The following is a 25274-nucleotide window of genomic DNA, read 5'->3' on the forward strand; positions in this document are numbered from 1 at the left end:
AAATTGAGAATACAGAAAATACAATAAGAAGCTTGAATTTAAGGGTTCTCAGCTTTCCAATGCTTAAATCTATATCCGCAATGGATTTCTTTAAAAGTTATGTTGCGAAAGTTTTCAAGATCCCACTTGACGCAATGCCTCTTATAACGAAAGCTTATTATTTATCACGAGAGGAGATAGAAGCAACATAATATGGATATTACTGATTTATTGGAACTTTCTCAAGAGACTGAGATTTCTCAGAGGGGAACTTTGCTAATTTCTTTTGCCTTTATGAGTGTAAGGAATACGGTGTTAAGGTTTTTCTTGCGAAATAGGAATCTTACCTTCCATGGAAAGCTGAAATTTCTGTCTGAGATCTGAAGTTCTTACTCATGGAGGGCCGTTTTTGCTACGCTATCCACGTAAATGTCTAGTGAAACATCTCTGGGCTAATTATGTATTTTTTGAACCATTCCAGTGAAGGGTTTTTCTGGACACTCACTCCTAATTGGTCACTCATAGCAGTCTTGGTAGTAAGAAGTGATGTAGGCCTGCTCGCAAACTTTTCTTTTTATGTGATTTCCTGATATGATTCGCTCTATTACTGTTCTTGGTCTCCCCCAAAATACTTTATTATTTTAGGAATGTTAATAATAATAATACTATATATCATGTGGCAAATGCTTAAAACTTTATTTCTGCGATATTTCTATTACTGGTACAAGTTATCTTGTGTTTATTGTAAATGAAATTAAAAATAAAATTATATTAAAAACAATCTAGCAAGCAAGAGAGCATTAAGTCAGCTGGGACTGTGGCCCTGGTTTGAGACGTGTTATTGCATAGTCTGCATGTTGGATAAAAGGGTGAGTGCACAGTTATCTGATTGTTGGTATGTGGTACGTTATCCTCACTGCAGCTAAGAAATAAACATACATATCTGCTCCTAATAATATTTTTAAACTAATTGTAATGCCTGCTTTAGATTTGTGATTTTTGGCTCATTGATCTCTTTGGAAATGTTGTAACTTTTCTCTTCTTTTAGCCTCCTTCCCATGTAACTGCAATCTTTGCTCAGATGTTGAATGCCATTTTCTAGATAAAGGTTTTGTTTAATCCGAGCTGAATAAAACTATATTACATGAACCTGTCGTCAGAATGTTTAATTACTGTATTTTTTTATTTTTTAAACAGAGCACCCCAATGGATCCAATGGTACTAAAAAGAGCCCAGCTGTATGGAATGGGCAGCAATCCTTATTCCCAGGCACAGCAAAGCAGTCCCTACCCAGGGCAAGCGTACGGCTCGCCTGGCTCGCAGAGGTATCCCATGGGAATGCAGAGCCGAGCCCAGGCTGCCATGGCAGGAATGCAGTATCCACAGCAGCAGGTGCGTGACTCAAGTCCACTTATCTTACTTCATGAACACTCTCTGCACCCCCTTTAGTCATTTTTTATGTGCATAGCCAGTAAGAAGGGGGATCTGAAAGCAGCGCGCACCTTCTTTCTTGTTGCCTAACATACAATGCAATTTTCCTATGAGTAGTGCAGGCGTCGGTGCTTCTCCTGTTCTCATGTACACTCTCTGCACCCCCTTTAGTCATTTTCTATGTGCATAGCCAGTAAGAAGGGGGATCTGAAAGCAGCGCTCACCTTCTTTCTTGTTGCCTAACATACAATGCAATTTTCCTATAAGTAGTGCAGGCGTCGGTGCTTCTCCTGTTCTCATGTACACTCTCTGCACCCCCTTTAGTCATTTTTTATGTGCATAGCCAGTAAGAAGGGGGATCTGAAAGCAGCGCGCACCTTCTTTCTTGTTGCCTAACATACAATGCAATTTTCCTATAAGTAGTGCAGGCGTCGGTGCTTCTCCTGTTCTCATGTACACTCTCTGCACCCCCTTTAGTCATTTTTTATGTGCATAGCCAGTAAGAAGGGGGATCTGAAAGCAGCGCGCACCTTCTTTCTTGTTGCCTAACATACAATGCAATTTTCCTATAAGTAGTGCAGGCGTCGGTGCTTCTCCTGTTCTCATGTACACTCTCTGCACCCCCTTTAGTCATTTTTTATGTGCATAGCCAGTAAGAAGGGGGATCTGAAAGCAGCGCGCACCTTCTTTCTTGTTGCCTAACATACAATGCAATTTTCCTATAAGTAGTGCAGGAGTCGGTGCTTCTCCTGTTCTCATGTACACTGTGTGTGTGTGTGTGTGTGTGTGTGTGTGTGTGTGTGTGTGCGGCTTTCCTCCCACTCCCTGTGTACAGTGCAGCAGCAGCTATTTTGTCAAGTACATCCTAGAAATGTGATTTCATGCTGATCCTGTTAAACTTTGTCACGTTTAGGAAAGCTTTTGGTGTTTGTCTGTTTGCACCTTTTTTTGGCAGAGTGTATTAAAATAATCCTTTGTCAGCAGCGGCCTGCCTAAGAGAGAAGGAGAAATGAATGAGGCTCTCAGGTTTCAGATCTAGTAGGTGTTTTGAAGTCATGTAGTGAAACAGACAATACGACCCGATGTTTTTAATTCTCACTATGTGACTGTGGTTTTTCCAGTCGCCGTACTATGACATTTTAAGACTCTTCACCTTTTTAGTGCAAGTTAATTCTTTTTTTTTTTTTTTTTTAAATCATAGAGCAGCTGCATTTGAACAATATAATGAGGTAGTCCAGGACATGCCTGGTTTATCGCAGCTTCTTTTTCTCGACACGGCTGAGGCATGTGATTACAGGAGTAATAATACGCAACAGGGTGTGTGTTGAAGGATTTTGGCACACGCCCCAGGTGCACTGTGAGGTATGAGATCAAGCTGTTGAGTACTTTCCACCCACAGTATTAGATACCCTAAAAGCCGTTTGTACACTTAGGGCCCAAGTCAACCATGCACTTCGGCATAAAAAGCTTTGTTTCTCCCCCATTCCAAAACTTTTTTTGTCCAGCTGTCTTGCTTGAAGTCCTAGCAGAGGATGAAAGTTATCTGTGTTTCTGGATCCCTGTGCCCAGGAGGAGTCGGATGCATGCGCACCTGATGCTGCTTGAAGCATCACCAAGGCCCTCGAGCATAAAAACCAAGGGAAGCCACCTTGCTGGTAATACTTGCTGCCTAGGATGCTGTCGCTTTGAGAAATTGGAATTTAAAAACAAAAAATGAATATGCCCCGTGCTTTAAATGTTTTAGTAATTCATTTCTAAACTGCAGCTTGGGCTGCGAGTTCCAGCAGGTTTCTGCTGTTACCTAATGCTGCTGGCTGCTTACGTTTTCTGTTTGTGCTCGATTAGGATTGTACATTCAGTGATACACAAGACTGGAAGATTTGTTTTTGGCTTTTGGCTAGCTAGTCACTGGATTTTTTTTTGGTAAAATGTTGTGGTTTCAATCTAACTCCCTAATAGAAATCATCTATTATCTTAAAAGTTTTTTTTCCTATAATCTCTGCACCATCCAGAGCTGCAGACAGCTAATGTATGTACTTTGGAGGATGATCAGCTCAGATTTTGTAAAATTTTCTTGGATATAATGCTTTACCTTAGGAGACTTGGAGTGTGGCAGCCACATCAGAATTACAAATGAATCCTTTTGTAAATATATATTTGTGTAATGGCTCAGCTTCCCCTCTTTTATATCTGCTCCCAGCTGTCACTGAGTGACAGTCTTCATCCTCGGGGCTGCCTGCTGTAACTTGTGCACTGCCTCAGACTCCCTCTCTTCAGGGGCTCTGAATGCATTTCCAACCAACCCGGGGGCTGGCGTGACAGCTGAGCCCGGCCCTCCTGATGGCATGTTTAAGATGATGTAGATGCAGTAAAGGGAACCAGACACATGATGTCACTTGACGTCACTCTGCTTCTTGGTTAGATGTTGCTTTTCTGCAGGGGACCTCAGAATCCCAGTTCCCACTATCGCACTACTTTTGGCACCCCTTATAAGTACCTTGTGAAAAATATAAAAAAAAAAAAAAGGGACAGTTTTAAAGTTGTTGATCTTTCCAGCGTCGCTTACTGCATTCGCTTGTCATAGCCTTCTGACGAGGGTGGTGGTTGGCCTTTCCATACATAACTTGAGTAAATACATTTCCTCACCTGCTTTGTATCTTTTATTGGAAGTAAAAATACCGGTAAGGTTACCTGCATGGAAATGGGCGTTTCGGTTGAAAGGTTGGACTCTGCATGTTGCAATTGCACATCATGATGTCAGGACAGTTCACGGCAGTGATGCTCAACTTGCCTTGAGGTGCCAGACGTGGGTTTAGTACATCGCAGAGTGTGTAAAGCATCACTGACCAGAGCTTATGTGGGACTCTTTGTGGTTCGGCTTGCTTAGTGAGTGACCGGGCTGGAGCACCACTGATCTGCAATATGACTAATGCCTTTTCATGGCCATCATTCGGCAAAACGAAAAAAAAAAAAAGCCCTCTGCTTTCTGTGAAATGAGAGCCAGTTTGAGGTTGTTAAACCATTTTAATTTGGGGAGGAGGGTAAATCATTCTCTTCTGTAGATGAGTATTGAATTTTTCTCTTCATTTGCTAATTGCTGGATAATTGAAAATTATCCATAAACAGTCTGTGACCTGGCACAGCGATTGGCTGGCAGCCCTTTCCGTCTTTTCACAGCATTAATGTAATTGGCCGAACAGCACTGTAGTTATGATTATTAATAGTCTGCGGGGGGAAAAAGTGAAAGGATAATTAGGACATTGGACATGGCGGCCTTGCCATGATTTTGCTTTGGGTAGCCTCCAACCTCTTCTGGGTGAGCCTGTAATGATCTTCTCCTGCTGCTCAGAGACTGCATTTGCTACCGTTGTACAAGGATAATTGATTGGGGTTTATTAAATTAGGCCTTCTTGCTCAGCAGATGAATGGGAAGTGCGTTTGGCTAAGAAGACCTTGGTTTGCTTCCTTCCTCTTTCTTTATTGCCGTTTCTTGTGAATGTACGCTGAACTCTCCGACCAAGACCAGCGTTGTCTCTGGCAACCTCTACATATGAGCTTTCCATCTCCAAGATCGCTGAAGAGAAGGGAAGGTTCCTGCTCGCTTCAGGGACAAATTGTTTTCTTCCAGTTGGCTACGGCATGAGCAGCCCTTGCAACTTCACTTTTTCATGCAAATCTTTTTTCCAGCTCTCTCTGTTGTCAGGGACTCTTTCTTTCCATTCTTTTAATGTACAACTTCGTTTTCACTTAATTGCTGCCTTTTTCCTTGAGAGAAATGTGAGCAGGGTCCATACTTGTGTGTGTGTGTGTGTGTGTTTGTGTGTGTATATATATATATATATATATATACACACACACACACAAGTATGGACCCTGCTCACATTTCTCTCAAGGAAATATGTGTGTGTGTGTGTATATATATATATATATATATATATATATATATATTTCCTTGAGAGAAATGTGAGCAGGGTCCATACTTGTGTGTCTGTGTGTGTGTGTGTGTATATATATATATATATATATACACACATATATATATACACACACACACAAGTATGGACCCTGCTCACATTTCTCTCAAGGAAATATGTGTGTGTGTATATATATATATACACATACACACACATACACATACACACACATATTTCCTTGAGAGAAATGTGAGCAGGGTCCATACTTGTGTGTGTGTGTGTGTATATATCTATATATATACATACACACACACACACAGAGAGAGAGAGAGACTCTGTGTTTGCGTGCAGATCTATATGAAGGAGTCCAATTATTTTTATTTTGCAATGGTGCTGGACTATCAGTTCTAAGGCTTCCACCCTGAAGTAGGTAACGTCCCTGAATCGTACATGGATTTCTGTAGAACTTCTCGGAGATTCTTCCAAGTGCATGTAGCTGGAGCAGGCCCTCTTCCATATGTGCAAGAGATATATGCTGAGCACCGAACACTAAGGAGTGGCCAAATGGTCACCTGCAGACGTGGCATTTGGGAAATTTGTTTTCTGTGCCTCTGGATGTCACTTTATTGGCTATTGCTGTGCATGTGCTCATAAGTCGTCATTCCTGGGATTTTCTTCATCCGTTCTGTTAAATAGTGAGTGCTCAGGACTGTTCTGACTCTGCTGCTTATAAGGGCCTGTGGCTCTGTATGTAACTTACTATGTGGTACTAAAGAACACTATTGGGCTATGCGTGTTAGATCTTGACTTGCAGAATGACCGCTGCAGGATTGCTATGATGCAGCTTCTGTGTTATTAGCTGCTGTCCTCGTACACTTCTCGAGCAGTAGTGCAGACAGGTCCTTACTGTAGGACTTAAGGGGGGGTCAGCTGATGCAGCTCCAGCAGGGCCCCAGCCTGTGTAAATAATGTGAGGCTGCCGTGTCATGAGGGGGCGGGTGAGTGGCAACAGAAACTACATTTCCATCCCTTCTCCCCCGTTGACACCGGCAGTGCGCTTGCTTTGGAGACTGCAGAAGTAAGCACTTCTGAGCTTGCTGTGCCGCGGCTCTTCCCGCCTCTCGCAACTCTCTGCTTCACTCCGCTTTCCCAGTGAGCCCTGGGAGAAGCTCAGACCTGCTGCTTGGGAGTCTCTCCCCTGTAGCCCAGAGACAGAGCTGGGTACAGAGTTCTTAATATCTTCATCCAGTTCTGAAGACTCTGACGGCAAAGACAAGACTGCGCAATGCAGATGGCCCTCGCTCCCATGCAGAGGTAGATGATGAGGGGGCGCTGGCATGCTATTAATGCCATGCTACTTTACATCTTAAATCAAGTATAAACTTTATCACTCACACTCTCACCCTTTCCAGAGGGCTTCCCCTGCTCCCGCTCTTTATCCCACACTCATCCCTGGCACTTCGGTTATGCACTTTTAAATCTTATCCCCTTGAAGTAAGGTTGCCATCTCAACCTGGGTCAATCCAACAGGCAGAGCCAGTCCTGAGTTTGCCCCATGGCATGCGTGGACCTCTTGTTCTGATTTTCCTAGGGCAGTCAATGGGGAAATTAGAATTATTTATTTTATTTCTGCAATTCTTATATACCGGTGTTCAGAACGCAAGGTTCCGTCTTTACGGTTTACATAGTACAAGCTAATAAATAACACTTAGAAACAGAATAATTACAATTACACATTACACATCTGCGCATGACATGGGGCAGAACCAGTCTGGCTACCTGGAGTAAGAAATGGCAACCCTTTCTTGAGGAGCATTGTGCCACTTGACCGTTATTTGAGTGCAGCATTTCTGGCGCAGGGGGCAGTGGAGGAAGATGAGGGAGACAGACATGAAAGGGTGGAACAGTAACTTGAATCCAGAGCCCTACTATGGGAGCCTATATCTACTGCAGTCAGGGCGCCTTTGTTAAAACTTGGGGGTCCTGCATTGAAAAATTGCACCAAGGCCTGAGCGATCCTTGCTCTGCCACTGACAGGAACAGGTAAGGAAAATTAACATTCTTCGCCACTTGCTGTTCAAGACAGTTTAGAAAAGATCCAAGCCTGAAACAGTTTCATAAACTGACTGCTAAAGAAATCATCCAGGTCACTACATATGTACAGACAGGTCCTTCACACCACAGCAAGAGACAATCTAAAAAAAAAAAGCAGCAAGAGCCCATCATTCAAAGGTCTTTGCAGTGAAGTTGACTTGATTTTATTATCTCATATGATATCGGTGTCTTCACCCCAGAAGGTGACTGTATATATGCTTTGGAAGTAATAAACTGAGGTTGTATTCAGTTCAGATGAAAGACACTATATAGATCTAAACTCCATGTCTTATCCAATATCCACAAATCTGCTTCACTTTTTTGAAGGCGTTAATAAACATGTGGATAAAGGTGAACTGGTAGATGTAGTATACTTGGATTTTCAGAAGGCGTTTGACAAAGTTCCTCATGAGAGGCTTCTAGGAAAAGTAAAAAGTCATGGGATAGGTGGCAATGTCCTTTCGTGGATTGCAAACTGGCTAAAAGACAGGAAACAGAGAGTAGGATTAAATGGACAATTTTCTCAGTGGAAGGGAGTGGGCAGTGGAGTGCCTCAGGGATCTGTATTGGGACCCTTACTTTTCAATATATTTATAAATGATCTGGAAAGAAATACGACGAGTGAGGTAATCAAATTTGCAGATGACACAAAATTGTTGAGAGTAGTTAAATCACAAGCAGATTGTGATAAATTGCAGGAAGACCTTGTGAGATTGGAAAATTGGGCATCGAAATGACAGATGAAATTTAATGTGGATAAGTGCAAGGTGATGCACATAGGGAAAAATAACCCATGCTATAGTTACACGATGTTAGGTTCCATATTAGGAGCTACCACCCAAGAAAGAGATCTAGGCGTCATAGTGGATAACACATTGAAATCATCGGTTCAGTGTGCTGCGGCAGTCAAGAAAGCAAACAGAATGTTGGGAATTATTAGAAAAGGAATGATGAATAAAACGGAAAATGTCATAATGCCTCTGTATCGCTCCATGGTGAGACTGCACCTTGAATACTGTGTATAATTCTGGTCGCCGCATCTCAAAAAAGATATAATTGCGATGGAGAAGGTACAGAGCAGGGCTACCAAAATGATAAGGGGAATGGAACAACTCCCCTATGAGGAAAGACTAAGGAGGTTAGGACTTTTCAGCTTGGAGAAGAGACGGCTGAGGGGGATATGATAGAGGTGTTTAAAATCATGAGAGGTCTAGAACGGGTAGATGTGAATCGGTTATTTACTCTTTCGGATAGTAGAAAGACTAGGGGACACTCCATGAAGTTAGCATGGGGCACATTTAAAACTAATCGGAGAAAGTTCTTTTTTACTCAACGCACAATTAAACTCTGGAATTTGTTGCCAGAGGATGTGGTTAGTGCAGTTAGTATAGCGGTGTTTTAAAAAGGATTGGATAAGTTCTTGGAGGAGAAGTCCATTACCTGCTATTAAGTTCACTTAGAGAATAGCCACTGCCATTAGCAATGGTTACATGGAATAGACTTAGTTTTTGGGTACTTGCCAGGTTCTTATGGCCTGGATTGGCCACTGTTGGAAACAGGATGCTGGGCTTGATGGACCCTTGGTCTGACCCAGTATGGCATGTTCTTATGTTCTATGTTCTTAATAGTCCTTCACAGAGCAGAGATGGCTTTGAGTAAAACCGTTTGCAGAATAGTAAAAGGGTATGTACTGCTTCACAAGCTTTTCCCTGGTAGCAGGAGCATACTTGCACGAGGAAGAAGTATAGTTAAGCAGTTAAAGTGCTGAGGTACGAGTCAGTTCAGGACTCCTTGGGCTAAAGGGTGGTATAGTAAGCCTGCATGATTTTGGCATCTTCTGATATTGTGGTAGAGTGGTAATCACATGGAAAGTGTTGTTCGAATGGTTTAAACCAAGGTAAAGAAGCTTCAGACAACATCTCGGAGAAAACGTTTGATCACTCACCCCCCCGCCTTATGGAAAAAACCAAATTGCACAAATTGATTTATTTTCAGACTGGTGATGTTTGAAGCAGGAACAGCTTTGCTTTCATTACCTTTGTGTATTTCACATCCCCCAAGCTTATGTGTTCACCTGAGAGGGGAATAGACGGAACGCCTCAGAGAGAAAGCTACATCTAAACATGCCTTGTCCTCCGTGCACATGCCAGAGGGCGATATTGGTGCATTCGGGCTTCTGGGAAGGATATTACTCCAACCTGAAGCTTGCTCATGCTCCAGGATTGGAGGGTGGGAGCTTAAGACCCCTGGAAAAGTCTTTCAAATGTCCATTCGCCTTTTTTTTTCCTTTTCAGAAGCTGCCCTTTATGAAAATAAAGGCCCTTTGTTGGACACCCTATGTCTGCTTTTGTCAGTCATTTCATCAGTGAGTAGAAAGGTCCTGAAGGGTTGCAGAATACAATTGTATATCATATATCTGCCAACTAGTAGACAGCTAAATGATACTCGCTCACTGTTATAAAAATTCCTGGCAAGAACAATTTTGCTCCTGTAATGTTGCTGAGGAAATTTGCATAATATTTTGGCTATCATTGTTGAACACTTAATTGTGCAACATAACAGCAATCTGATTTTTGAGCTAAACTAATTTTCACTGTTTGTCTAAGCAGTAATATGTTCTTTGGGAGTATTTATGTATTATATGTGAAATGAGCCGACCCTGTGGCATGGGAAATCCAGGAGTCTGTCCGGTTGGGTCTGGGCTTGTGCTCAAGTTCAGGGAGGGACAGAGGGAAGACAGCTGACATTATGGAAGTGGTTCGTGCTGAAGATTTATTTATTTATTTATTTATTTATTTAGAAACTTTTATATACCGGTATTTGTGGGGACATCATACCGGTTCACATAATAACTGCAAGGTTGGAAAGTACATTTCAACAGGGATAGTAACTGGGCGCGGGGATAACCAATAGGCAGAATGAAGGATAGAAAACAAGAAGGTCATAACGAGAGAATAACAATTAACAATTTACAATTTACATTGAATATCTCCTTAATATAAGGAGAGGGCGGTCACCTAGAGGGGGGGGGGCTGCGGAGGGGGAGGGAAAGCTATTCTGTGTAGGCATGGTTGAACAGAAGTGTTTTTAGTTTCTTTTTGAATTTGAATGCACAGGGTTCAAGGCGCATGTGGACAGGTAGGGAGTTCCAGAGGGCTGGACCGGCAATTGAGATGGCACGGTCGCGGGTGGAGGAGAGATGAGCTGTTTTCAAGGATTGAACATGTAGGGTGCCTTTGTTGGTGGATCTGGTGGCTCGGGTGGAAAAGGAGGCGGTGAATGGGAGGTCGAGCCAGTTTGAGTTGTGGGTGTGGATGGATTTGTGTATTATGGTCAAAGTTTTGTAGTGTATGCGGGACAGGATGGGGAGCCAATGTAAGTCCTTAAGGATGGGGGTAATATGGTCGTGTTTGCGTGTGTTCGTGATGAGTCTTGCAGTAGCATTTTGCAATAGTTGGAGGGGTTTTATCGAAGATAGGGGGAGCCCTAAGAGGAGGGCATTACAGTAATCAAGTTTGGAGGTGAGGGTGGCTTGAATCACTGTACGGAGGTCATGGGTGTAGAGCAGGGGTCTGAGTTTCTTTAGAACATTGAGTTTGAAGAAACCGGCTTTGAGGATGGAATTGATGTGAGGTTTCATACTGAGATTGGGATCGAGGAGGACTCCGAGGTCCCTAACGGAGGGTTGAGCAGTAAGGAGGTTAAGTTTAGGGTCGTTAGGCGGGAGGTCAGGGGGATGCGAGGAGATGTGGAGGAGTTCTGTTTTATTTGTGTTGAGTGCAAGCTGAAGGTTGGTGAGGAGGGCGTTGATAGCTGCTAGGCAATTTTCCCAGTGTTCCAGGGCATCAGATATAGAGTTGTGAATGGGAATGATGATCTGTACATCATCAGCATAGAGGTAGAATTTGAGTTTAAGGTCTGAGAGGAGGTGGCAGAGAGGTGTGAGGTAAACATTGAAGAGGGTCGAAGAAAGTGATGAGCCTTGCGGGACTCCTTGTTGTAGGGGGTATGAGGCAGATAGGTTGTTTCCAATTTTAACAGAGAACTTTCTGTTAGAGAGGTAGGATTTGAACCAGGTGAGGGCTATTCCTGAGATGCCGATGCTTTCTAGCCGTGTCAGGATGTGGTGGTGGCTGATGGTGTCGAAGGCCGCTGAAATATCGAGAAGGGCGAGGAGGTAGCTGTGGCCTTGTCCCAGACCTCTGAGGAGATGGTCAGTAAGGGAAAGGAGTAAGGATTCAGTATTAAAGTGTTTCCTGAATCCGAATTGGGAAACATGGAGGATATCATGGTTTTCAAGGTAGTCCATGAGTTGAGAATTAACCACTTTTTCCATTAGTTTGGAGATAAAAGGGAGGTTGGAAATGGGGCGGAAGTTGGCGGGGTCTTTTGGGTCTAGGGAGGGTTTCTTGAGGAGGGGTTTAACAACAGCGTGTTTGAGGGGGTCTGGGACTGTCCCATGGGTGAAGGAGCAGTTGATAATGTCTGCTATAGTGCTGGCTATGCATTCGGGGATGGCTATTAGAGCTTTGGTGGGGATGGTGTCGTTGGGGTGAGAGGCTGGCTTAAGTTTACGAAGGAGGCTTATGATTTCTTTAGAGGAGGTAAGGTCAATTGTGGCCATTGAAGGTTGGGTAGGAGGGGGAAACGAGGGTGGGTTAGTGGGGGGACAGGGATTGGTGGGGGGAAATCTGGAGAGCAAGTTGGAGATTTTACTTTGGAAGTAATTTGCCAGTTCTTCACATTTAGCCGCAGCCTCAGAGTCTGGAATGGTAGGAGAGATAGGGGTGGTGAGGCTAGTGACATAGGAGAAAAGAACTTTAGGGTTGAATTTATATTCATGGATTTTTTTGCCATAGAAGTCACGCTTGTGTTTGAGGGTGGACAGTCTGTATATATGTAAGGCTGTTTTGTAGCTGGAGGAGTGTTGCGGGGTTGGGTCCTTGCGCCATTTTCTCTCTTTTTGTCTGAGATTACATTTTAGGGTTTTTAGCTCTTGGGTGTACCAGGGCTTGGAGGGTTTCGCTGCGGTGTTTATAGTACGTTCGGAGAGTGGGCAAAGCTTGTTGGCAATGTCTTCAGTGAGGCTATGCCAGGAAGCTAAGGCTGTGTCTGGGTCTAAGCAGGTTAGTCTAGGTAGGGAAGAGGCTAATGCGTCAGATAATTCGTCGCTGGGGCAGGTTTTTCTGGATTTGATGGTGGTGTGAGTGGGATGGTTACTTGGGAGGGATTTCTTCATGGCGAGTCGGCTTTCAATGAGATAGTGGTCGGACCAGGGCACTGGGGTGCAGATGGGTGAGTCGGTGGTCTGGAAACTGGAGTTAATAAACATTAGGTCCAGTGTGTGACCAGCTTTGTGGGTTGGAGATGTTATAATTTGACGGAAGCCTATGGCAAGAAGTGATTGAGTGAAGGTTTCGCATGATGCAGTGGGGGGGAGTGAGTCAACATGAAGATTAAAATCTCCAAGGATGATGGAAGGGGTATCTGTTTTCATCCATTCTACAACAAATTCAATTAGGGGGGAGGGGTTGGACTCAAGGATGGTGGGGGGGGGGGGCATAAACAAGGCAGATTTGCAGGGTAGCTGTCTTAAAGAGACCTATTTCAAGTTTGGGTGGGGCGGGTATGCTGATGGGTTTCAGGTTAAGGTGTTTCTTAGCTGCTAGGAGAAGTCCTCCTCCTCTTTTTTTAGGTTGGTGGATGGGGAATATGTCATAGAGGGAGGATGGGAGTTGATTTATGAGGATGGTATCTGATTCTTTGAGCCATGTTTCTGTGACTGCACAAATGTCTGGAGTGCAGTCTGTAAGTAGGTCATTGAGGATTAGTGTCTTTTTGGATATGGATTGCGCATTCATGAGTAAAATGGAGAGGGTGGTGAGACCAAGGAATTGGGTTAGGGGTGAGGTAAGGATGGGGATGAGGGATCTGCGGCGGGGGGAGGGGTGGTGGGGAAGGAGGGGGGGGGAGGTAGTCTGGAGAGAGGGTGATGGATGCGAGGGATTGGGTAAGCAGCCATGTTGTTACCTTAAAGGTCAGGTAGGAAGGGGGAGCAGGTAGAGGGAGGGGTGCACAGTGGACTAGCAGAAGATAAGCAGTGAAGAAGATATGCGGAGCAGCTATCTGAGTCCGCAAGTTTCAATAATCTGAATATAAGCAAATTACAGTTTGCAACAATAGGGTACAAATAGTAAACAGGGGTGCAGCACAGAGGAATAGGGCACTTTGCGCTGCTCACCGTGTGGCGAGTGTCCGTGTTGATTGATAGTGAAAGGAGGGGATAGCGTGGAGGATGGTCCCGTTGCACGTGGTTCAGTTAGTGCCTGAGACGTATGTCCTTTGCAGAAGCGTTTTTCTCCATATCTCTCGGTCGGCGTCTTTCACACTCTCTCTCAGGCTGTGTGACTCCCTCCCGCTCTATCTCGTTCACCTTCTGGGAGTGGGTCACAGTGGGAGGTGAGAGGATAGAGGCCGCAGATTTGAAGCTGAGGGTTGAGCTGTTTCAGGGCGCTGAGTATGGGGGATGTCGGTGGCGGTGGAGAGAGGGGGTGTTTGGGCGCGGCACTAAGGTGCAGCACGAAGGGGCACACTAAGGGGCTGGCCCCTTAGTTCACGCTCCTTCGTGCGTGCGACGCCTGGCGCGCGGCGCCACAGGTAGGAGCCCGGATTTAAAGGGGCTCACCTTCCGTCCTCCGTTGATGGCGTCGGAGCAGCGCCGGGCTGCCGATTGGTCCCCGGAACGGCTTGGGGGCGGTCGCAGGGGAACCCACGTGAGCCTCGGGCAGGCAGGGCGTCGGGCAGGCCGCGAAACAGGCCGGAGGGTTCGGGGTCGCGTCTCGGTGGCTGGCTCCTTCCCCGATGGGAATGCGCCGGCAAGCGCGAGCCAGGGATGCGAGGCGAGGTGGTCGCCTTCGGTTGTCTGGTACTGCCCAGGCATACTGTCTGGGGAAGGAGGCTCAAAGATGAAAGGAGAAAACCCTATTTTAATTAGGAGTAATGAAGCAAGTCAAGAAGGTGTTGACCCAAACTCACTAGGATAAAGTAGATCATTTGAGGTAATACACTTGAATTAAAGAGGATTAAACTGAGGATAATAGAGGATCATCAAGGCTGTTTGTCCAGGAGGCTAGGGATGGGATTGCCGTTCATTTGTGATTCATTCATTGGGAATATAGATAAATGAGGCTGGCAGCTCTGAAGATCGCTTGGCATCTTGCCTACCTAGTGCAAAGGTAGCGGACCTCATGTATTTTAGAGTCTGCTTGGGATGAGGCAACTGTTGTGGTCCATGTAGGCATGATGATGGGGAACGATGACCTAGGAAGGTACAGGAAGGAGACTATAAGGCTTCTAGGTAGTAAAGTAAATTCAGAATATCAAGAACATAAGAACATGCCATACTGGGTCAGACCAAGGGTCCATCAAGCCCAGCATCCTGTTTCCAACAGTGGCCAATCCAGGCCGTAAGAACCTGGCAAGTACCCCAAAACTAAGTCATTTCTAAGAAATGCTTCCTGTTCCTCGCTTAGGACCCCAGAGTCTCAATGCAAGGATGCGACAGTGGTGCAGGGAGAAAAGCTTTAGATTAATTAGGAAATTGGGAGCCCTGTGGGAAGGGAAGAGATTACAGAACTCACTTGCTAGTGCTAACATTTAAAAAGGAGAGAGCAGCAGCTTTTAAACTAGATCGTGGGGGAAAGCTGACATGATATTCAGAAAGGATACAATTAAATAAGAGAAATTAGATTGCTTTTTCCACATCTTCATTGTCAAAGCAGATTTCAAATTAACTGCTAGTCAGTAGATTGTACAAAAAAAGAAAAATAATACATTTAGATATCTGTATTCGAATGTCAGAGGTCTAAAAAAATAAGATAGAATGTACGGCATTAGATTAATATTGACGTAATAGGTATCTCAAGAGATATGATGGGAAAAGGATAACCAATGGGAGACAGTGATATCAGGTAGAAAATATATCAAAATGACAGAGGAGGTAGAAATGGTGATGGTGTGGCATTGTATGCTAAGGATTCCATAGGGTAAAGTAGGATACAAATTGTAAGGAAGATAACTGTATTCTGGAATCTTTATGAATAGAAATTCCATATGTGACGGGGAGGAATATAGTAGTGGGATTTTACTACTCTAAATCAACCAGGATGGTGAAACAGACTGGGAAATGCTAACAGAGATTAGACGGGTTACTAAGCGTGAAAAAATAATAATGGGAGATTTCAGTTACTAGAGTATTGAGTGGGTAGATGTCTCATCAGGGCATGTCAAGGAGGTTATATTCCTACATACATAAATGATTATTCATGGAGCAGCTGGTCCTAGAAACGACGAGAGGAAGGGTTATTTTAAATCTAGTTCTCACTGGAAGGAGGATCTGGTGCAAGAGGTAATGGTGATGGATCTGCTTGACAATAGTGATCGTAATACAATCATATTGGAGATAATTGCTGGAGGGAAGTAAAACTATTGCACTAAAGGGAGACTACGATAAGAGGAGACTACGATATGAGGAAAAGATATCTGATTTGTATTTACTCATTCCATTCCACTCGTGATTTTATAGACCTCTATCATATCTCCCCTCAGCCGTCTCTTCTCTAAGCAAAAGAGCACTAACCTCTTTAGCCTTTCCTCATAGGGGAGTCATTCCATCCCCTTTATCATTTGTTTGCCCTTCTTTGTACCTTTTCGAGTTCTGCTATATCTTTTTTGAGATGCAGCGACCAGAATTGCACACAGTATTCTAGGCACAGTTATGATATTCTCTATATTATTCTCTATTCCTTTTCTAATAATTCCTGTTTGCATTTTTGGCCACTACCTCACACTGAGCCAAGGATTTCAGCGTATTGTCCATGATGAAGCTTAGACCCTTTTCCTGGGTGATAACTCCTAATATGTAACCTAACATTGTGTAGCTAGAGTTTGGATTGTTTTTCCCTACATATATCACTTTGCACTTACACACAATAAATTTAATCTGCCATTTGGAAGCCCAGTCTTGTAAGAGCCTTCTGCAATTTTTTATTATCTGCTCGTGATTTAACAGCTTGGAATAAGTTTTTCATCTGCAAATTTGATCACCTAATGCATTGTTCCATTTTCCAGATCATTTATAAAAATATTACAAAGCACGGATTTAACAATCTGTGTATCATCAATTAACACTGAATTTGGAACATTTATAGATGGAACCCTCGCCAAGTATAAAATTTTGGTTTTATTCATGTTCAACATCAACTTATGTCAGACAACCAGCTCTTCAATGTAATCAGACAATCTAAGACCTTACTAAGTGCCTCACCAACTGAATTCTTGATGGGAATAAAAAACTGGATGTTGTCCACTTTAAGTCAGTAACCAACATCTAGGTTAACCAGCACTTGGCAGATTGGGGAAAGATAAATATTAAAAAGGGTCGCTGAGCAGGCTAATCACTGAACAACATCAATGATTAAAGGAACCAGAAATCTCGTTCCTTTGAGTTCGTCTTTACAAAAAGGAATCGAATCATTTATGAAGAATGTCTCCTATTCCAATATCTTCAGCTACTGAAGCATCATAAAATGATCAATGGTGTAGAACACTGCAGTTAAATCGAGTAGCACCAGAAAAAACTGAACACCACTGCGGAATCCTCACTGAACATCAAAAATTGGAAGTAGCAAGTTTTTCCGTTGATAAGAAGGCTAAATTAGCCATTGTCAGTGGGGTGATGTCATCCGGCAGCACAAAGTGGATCTGTGTCTTAAAGTTAATAGAGCTTTTGGCTCTACTGCTCATGCACAGTAGTTCCTGTGCGAACGTATGTTCCAGAATCTCCTCAGTCTCTTTTCATCAGCGCACTGCACAGATATGCTGATCTTGTTTCCATTTTTCTTCATTTCCTTGAAATGTTTTTGCTTTAGCAAACCCCCAAAAGCACTTTTCAGTGCTACAATGTCATCCTGCCATACCTCAGGTTTTAAATACTGCTCCTGCAGGCACATTATGTCGATAACGGATGGGCATAACTATTGTTATCTGTGCCTAGGCCTGGAGCATGACCAAGCTAACTTCTGAGACTGCAGCAGACTATAACTCCGTCCAACAACAATGAGCTGAGAAAATACCCTGGGTCAGGGCTGAAGGAGAATCCATGGCAGCAGTGCAGCTGAGGTCCACTTTAACCTCCAGTAGTTCTTACAGTAAGTCCCCTCTGGAAACAGATCAGGATGATAGAAAGTCTTCCCACTCCTTTCTGGGAAGTACTAAACAAGCCCATGGCTAAAAGCACTTTTCATCCTCCACAGAAGCGGGAGATGTACCAAGAAAGTCGTCCAGGTCACTGTCAGCACATCCAAATCGACATAGTACTGTGGCTGAGAAATGGTGCACACCACAACTTTGATGCATGGCGCATCCTCCAAACTATCGCACAATGCACAACGCTCATCCCCAGTCATGACGCCTTCTGTTCGCAGCTCAAATCCTTCGATGCACGGAGACTGTCAGTGCACCCCCTTTCTAATGGATGACCTCGTAAGCCACCCGCGTTGAAATGTTCGGTGCACGAACACTACACGAAACTGACACAGCCTAAGATAAAATCAGAGGGCTGCAAAAAGCCTCATTCAGTATCCACCACTTCAAGGCTATTGCAGGAATACACCCGTCTCCACTTGCAACAATCTTATGTACCCTTCTACCATTCTCCCGGGGAGTCTCCAGGCAGTTCAGTGGTGCTACCATCAGATCCTCCAGATGAACCGCTTGAACACACTTCACCATCGGAAGATCTCACTTGCTTCTTGGTTCGTCAAGAAGGTAGGCTTTGTCCTTAAAGTGGAGGTCCATAAAGACCCAGACCCTCGTTTGAAGGTCTTGGGGATTCTAAAAATATTGGATATTGGTGCAGTACCTCTTCCATCTCACAATGTACTAGATACAGTCCTCATGAAGATATGGGAGACCTCTTTTTCGGGAGCTAGAGCAGCGAGAAAGGTAGACCTGAAGTTCTGGCTAAAGAAGGCTCTGGGATACGGAATGGTTCAGCTATCTCACAATTCCGTAGTCATAGAATCAGCAATGAAAAAGGGCAAAAAACCCAGGCTCCATTCTAATATGTCGCCCGGAAGGGACTATAAAATCCTGGATGACTTTTGGAAGAAAATCTTTCAGGGTACCATGCTCAAAGCCAGAATTGAGCAACATCAATTTTACATGGTCCAGTATCTATATGAATGTGTTCTTTCTGAATCAGGTGAACAGATTGCAACTCAGATGCTTCACGATTTATAGGAAGGCCTCTGCCACTTCCTTCGTTCTGTCTGAGGCCTTTGACACCACGGCCCAAACATTGGCCATTTTGATACAGGCCCGATGCTTGGCTCCTGGCCAGTGGAATACGTGAGGATGTACATGAAAAACTTGCAGACCTCCTGTGTTTGGGAGACAATCTATTTGGAGAAAAACTGAAATTGCCCCCCACACATAAAAAGAATGTGGTCATACAGTCCTTGACAACTCCTTGTGAACAGCAGGGTGTACCACTAGATGTTCTTACCATCAATACAAGTGGCTCTACTTCCTACATAGACAGCATCGATTGTACTAACCCTATCGCCTACCCCCTTCCCAGCAACCTTGCCAGCAGCCGCAGACTTCCCAACCAAGGGGATGGCAGCAAAACCGGTGTACACAAGTCTTAACTGCAACCCGCTGCAAAGCCGCAGTAAAGTTTTTGACGAACCAATCGCAATAGCCAAAAATACAGGTCAGGGGCAGAATCTAACAATTCCTACATGCCTGGACACAGATAACAATGGACCAATGCTTATTAATGATTATTCGAGAGGGCTACAGTCTAAATTTCTCTCACCAATTGTTGCTACCCCATCTAGTCACAGCTTCTGCAATGGAAATTGACTACGGTACATCATGTCCTGGTAGTATTGGGTCATATGGCAGCTGCGGTTCATGTTGTTGCGCATACATGTCTCCATATTCAGCGTTTGCATGGGACCTCGAGCCATTTGTGTCAGTTTCTCCAACCCTTATCAACCACAGTCAGCTTCATAGAGCAGATGGCAAAGGACATTCTCTGGTGGCTTCAGCCAGGAATACATGAAATGGGTTCACTTCTTCATCCAATGCTACACCAGATGTTCCTTACAAAAGAACCTTCACTATAGGGTGGGGCACACACCTGCACCATTACAAAATGCAAGGCCCCTGGTCACCATTGCACATAAACTTATTAGAGCTAAGGGCAATGCGATATGCTCTGACAGCATTCAAACACGTGCTGAGGAACACAGCCATCATGATCCACCCAGACTATCAAGTCGCCATGTTCTATGTGAGCAAACGGAGGATCCGGCTTATGGAACCTTTACAAAGAAGCCCTCCAAATTTGGAACTGGGAAGACAAAGCAGGGGTATCCCTGCAAGCCGCATATCTGCCAGTTATCAATATTTTGTCCACCTCGAAATGATCCCAGAGAACAGGCTGCAGTATTTTATTATCTGAAGCAGTAACCGAGGGAGAGGGGAGGGGGAGCAAAAAATGTAGTTGTCAACTACCAAATCTTATCGGAAAAATGTATCCAGTTGCTTCAGTGTTCAAAGCAGACTCCTCTCTAGGTGTATTAGCTGGAGAAGAAGTCAAGAATTTGACTTTATAGGACAACTCCCTAAAGCTAGATGAAGCCTTGACAGATTTTCATGGGATTAGGAGTCGGCTCAAAACTATAAACATATAGAAACATAGAAATGACGGCAGAAGACCAAACTGTCCATCCAGTCTGCCCAGCAAGTTTCACACTTTTTTTTTTTCATACTTATCTGTTACTCTTGTCTCTTTAAATAACCTTTTTGGTTCTATTTCCCTTCCACCCCCGCCATCATAGATAGCAGTGCTGGAGCTGCATCTGAGTGAAGTATCCAGCTAATTGATTTGGGGTAGTAACCGCTGTAATAAGCAAGCTACTCCCATGCTTGTTTATCCAGCCTGTGAATTCAGTCTTTGTTGGTTGTTTGAATATAATTCCTTTTTTCTTCATTCCCCCTGCTGTTGAAGCAGAGAGCTGCGCTGGATATGTATGTATTCTAAGTGAAGTATCAGGCTTGATTTGGGGTAGTAACCGCCGTAACATGCAAGCTACACCCATGCTTATTTGTTTTACCCAGACTATGTAATTCAGTCCTTCTTGGTAGATGTCTGAATATAAAACATCTTTTCTTCATTCCCCCTGCCGTTGAAGCAGAGAGCTATGCTGGATATGCATTGAAAGTGAAGTATCAGGCATTTTTGGTTTGGGATAGTAACCGCTGTAACAAGCAAGCTACTCCCTGCTTTTGTGTGGATGCAAATCCTTTTTTCCACATTTCCTCTTGCCGTTGAAGCTTGGAGCCCCAGTGTCTGAGAGCCTTCCCTCCCTCCATACCACCACATCCCTGGTCCCCAGTGTCGTTGAAGAATGGGGGTGGGCTGGGGGATGGATGACCCAGTATTGGTTTTCCCCTGTGAGGCCTGCCGCAGGGCCTAATTTAGTGAGAACATTAACCCATTCTGCCTCTGTGGAGAAAAAAGCATAGCATATATCAGCCCTCCCCACCTTCCTCTCCCCAAGCTGTGCATGAGGTGATTGCCTATTGCTTCAGCTAGTCCCACCAGTTTCCCTCTCTCTTTCTCCCCACCTTGAACCCACCTGTCTGCCTCTGTCATCCTCTCCCCATCCTGTCTCTCTCTCAACCTTCCTCACCCCCACAGTCTCACTCTCTCAACCTTATTCCCTCCAGTTTCCCTCTCTCTCAATCTCCCATCCTCACCAGTTGCCCTCTCTCAATCCCCTCATCCCTGCCAGTCAGCCAGTCCTCTCCCCCCGAGCCAGCTTGTCATTCAGGGAATCATCCTGCTTCTCCTCACCAGTCCAGCCAGCCATTTACTCAGTTGTGCGCACTCCAACCTCGGCCACCACCCATCATCCCTCTCCTCTCATGTTGGTGACTGCGCGACTGCCACCGCAGTCCCTAGAAAGGCTCATGTGCTTCTCAGAGGTTGTGCTGGGTGCTGCCCAAATTCCTGTGCTGTTCTCAGGAGATGTAGGACAGCGACATCAGCATGGGTGTTTGCACGCCATGGGGCTCAGACTTGCTGAGAACTGCTCAGTACCTGAGCTGGGCCAGGGACGGTGGTGGCGGCCGAAATTCCGGGCAAGAAAATCCGGGGAGCCTTGGTAAAATTTCTGGTTGCTGTGGCAACTTGGATTTGTCGAGTTGTGGTCTAGATCCTGGTTGACAGAAACACACGTCACTAAATCCACCATCTGAATGTAGAAATAATTGAAACTGTGGTATCAGCAGAGAAGCCAAAGATTGAATAGGGATGGAGACTGCAGGGCACTGATGGGACAACATGAAAAAAACACATATATTGCCATTTCCAGTACTGTGGATAGCGGATTCCAGTTCTTAGTGCTGTCAGTCCAGCACCTTTCATGTGAACTAAACTTCAGTGTAAAATATTCTGCACTTTGGAGCCTTTCACATGGTTCCAGGGAGAGGTGAAATATGACCGAGTGATTTCTCATCCCGAGTCTGCTGTTCAGGAGAGATGCGCAGCCAAATTGTTGTTGTTTTCGGGTCATTTTTCATCTCGTGTTAATGTTTATTTTGGTTTGGTTTGTTTGCCGAATTAAAATAAACATAAGGCCTAACCAGGCCCCTACAACACCTCCCCCTGGGTCTACGTAGCTGGGCTGAGCCCTCCAACCCTAGATATCTGTCGGGGCTCGGGGACCCCCTCCAGTCCCCCCTTAACCCTGATGTAGGGATGCAGGAATGATCCCCGATTGGACCGATGGCTTTGAGACTGGCATGATGTTGACATCACATCTGCTGCTGGTCTCGGGGCAGGCTGCTGCCATTTATTTATTTATTTATTTTTTTAAGGATTCTGGAGGGCAGGGCCAAGTGAGGATTGCTCCTGCCCTTTTTTTGTGCCTGATCCCCCAACAGGAAGGGGTAGGTGGGGGCTGGGCAGGACTCAGGCCCCGGCACATTTCTGGCTGGGAGGCTGGAAGGGCCCAGGAAGGCCCTGGCTCAGCTGAGAAGCCTTGTATTCTTTTCCCTTGAGAAACAGTGCGCATTATTTGCCAAAATTAAAACACCCCAAAATTTGGAAGGTTTTCATAGGATTGGCACATTCATTTTGGGTTATGGAAACCAAAATGGGCCATATCTGTTCACATTAATATTTAGTGTGTGATATTGCAAGGGTAGGAAATCCTGGATTCTCGGTTTCCTGGGCCAATTAAGTTTCAATCTTGGTGTCTGCTGGTAAAATCTGGGCCGTGGAGTGGAGGCAGGGTAGTGCTGCTTCAGAGCAAGGTTTTCCAGGTCAAGAGGGGAAGGCTTGTGGACAAGACACTCGAGGGAAAATAGAGGAAGAAGCTAGGGGAGGGACAGACTTGAACGTATAAAGCTGCACAAAGAAGAAAATAAAAAAAAATCCCTCTAACAAGAGCAAGACAGCAAAAAGTAAAATAAAATTACAGCAAACCAAAAGAAAAATAAGCACAGAAGGCAAAATAAAGTGGAAAAAAAAAAGAGAGATACGTAAAATGAACAGGAAAAAAAATTCATAATTGTTGGAGAAGATGTATTTTTTATCATGTGTGGGAAGAAATAATCCCGGGAGCTGAAAGAACTTGTAATGTCTGAGAGGAGTTAAATCCAGGCTATAACGGAGGAGGAGGAGGAGGAGCTGGGTGATTAGGGAAGGCCCTGCTGCCCAGTGGACGAGTGCTTGCAGAAGGCTCCGGATACCATGCTTTCAGCGCCCTCAGAGGTCCTGTACGCTGCGGAGAGGCGTTAAGTGACGCTGGGTCTCATCCGTTGGAAGGGGACTTTTAAAAATGCCATTTCTGTTGGTATTTCCTATGTTCTGTCTGTCCCCATTGAAATTCCCCGGTCGGCCCTCTTCATGGTAACTCTCTGCAGCCTGACCCCAGCACACACTGTAACCCCCTCCTTCCCCCGGTCTAAGCCGATTGCTTAGACCGGGGGAAGGTCCTGCTCCCCCTGGCCCAGCTGTGCCCCGGCCTAGTCTGGCTCCTCCATTCCAGCTGGACCCGTCCTAACCCCCCAATTTCATTAAAGGAAAAAAAAGTCCCAGTGTCCACCCACATCCAGTTCAAACTGGCCTTAGTCCCGTCCTCATGCCCTGTACTGTTTCTCTCTCTCTCCCTCCCCCCACACACACATACTGCCTCTCTCTCACTCCTCCCTCCTTCCCTTCCTCATGCCCTGTACTGTTTCTCTCTCTCCTCCCTCCCCCCACACACACATACTGCCTCTCTCTCACTCCTCCCTCCTTCCCTTCCTCATGCCCTGTACTGTTTCTCTCTCTCTCCCTCCCCCCACACACACATACTGCCTCTCTCTCACTCCTCCCTCCTTCCCTTCCTCATGCCCTGTACTGTTTCTATCTCTCTCTCTCCCCCCCCACACACATACTGCCTCTCTCTCACTCCTCCCTCCTTCCCTTCCTCATGCCCTGTACTGTTTCTCTCTCTCTCCCTCCCCCCACACACATACTGCCTCTCTCTCACTCCTCCCTCCTTCCCTTCCTCATGCCCTGTACTGTTTCTCTCTCTCTCCCTCCCCCCACACACACATACTGCCTCTCTCTCACTCCTCCCTCCTTCCCTTCCTCATGCCCTGTACTGTTTCAATCTCTCTCTCCCCCCCCACACATACTGCTTCTCTCTCACTCCTCCCTCCTTCCCTTCCTCATGCCCTGTACTGTTTCTCTCTCTCTCTCCCCCACACATACTGCCTCTCTCTCACTCCTCCCTCCTTCCCGTCCTCATGCCCTGTACTGTTTCTCTCTCTCTCTCCCCCCACACATACTGCCTCTCTCTCACTCCTCCCTCCTTCCCTTCCTCATGCCCTGTACTGTTTCTCTCTCTCTCTCCCTCCCCCCACACATACTGCTTCTCTCTCACTCCTCCCTCCTTCCCTTCCTCATGCCCTGTACTGTTTCTATCTCTCTCCCTCCCCCCACACATACTGCTTCTCTCTCACTCCTCCCTCCTTCCCTTCCTCATGCCCTGTACTGTTTCTATCTCTCTCTCCCCCCCACACACATACTGCCTCTCTCTCACTCCTCCCTCCTTCCCTTCCTCATGCCCTGTACTGTTTCTATCTCTCTCTCTCCCCCCACACATACTGCTTCTCTCTCACTCCTCCCTCCTTCCCTTCCTCATGCCCTGTACTGTTTCTATCTCTCTCTCCTCCCCCCACACATACTGCTTCTCTCTCACTCCTCCCTCCTTCCCTTCCTCATGCCCTGTACTGTTTCTCTCTCTCTCTCTCCCCCCCACACATACTGCTCTCTCTCACTCCTCCCTCCTTCCCTTCCTCATGCCCTGTACTGTTTCTATCTCTCTCTCTCCCCCACACATACTGCTTCTCTCTCACTCCTCCCTCCTTCCCTTCCTCATGCCCTGTACTGTTTCTCTCTCTCTCTCCTCCCCCCACACATACTGCCTCTCTCTCACGCCTCCCTCCTTCCCTTCCTCTCCTGTTTGCCCTCTCTTCCTCATACAAACATGGCTTCCTCGCCCTCAGCTCCTTGCTCACACCACCTTCTCCTCCTGTAACACTGCTTTTCCTTCCCCTCACACCCAGGGTTTTCTCATTTGCTGGTGGGGGGTTCGGGCCTCTGCTAGCAGCACGGCCCTCGCGGTTTTGCTGGTGGGAGTTGGATTCCCTGCCAGCACCGTGGACTTTGCCGCATTGCCAGGATTTTTTTTTTTTTTTTTTGCTGGCAGGGATTGGGGGTCCCCA

The 25274-nt window shown here is 45.4% G+C and overlaps 1 protein-coding gene across 3 annotated transcripts in view; it reads left to right on the forward strand.

Annotated features, from left to right (window-relative positions):
- ARID1B (AT-rich interaction domain 1B) overlaps nt 1-25274 on the forward strand; it is a 1291555-nt gene that overhangs the window by 98713 nt on the left and 1167568 nt on the right. For all 3 annotated transcript variants that reach the window (XM_029596714.1, XM_029596717.1, XM_029596715.1), the window contains exon 2: nt 1177-1371. In XM_029596714.1, coding sequence (XP_029452574.1) covers nt 1177-1371 — 195 coding nt within the window. The remainder of the gene's footprint in view (nt 1-1176; nt 1372-25274) is intronic.

Source organism: Rhinatrema bivittatum, chromosome 3 (genome assembly GCF_901001135.1).
Source record: "Rhinatrema bivittatum chromosome 3, aRhiBiv1.1, whole genome shotgun sequence".
Taxonomy (NCBI): Eukaryota; Metazoa; Chordata; class Amphibia; order Gymnophiona; family Rhinatrematidae; genus Rhinatrema; species Rhinatrema bivittatum.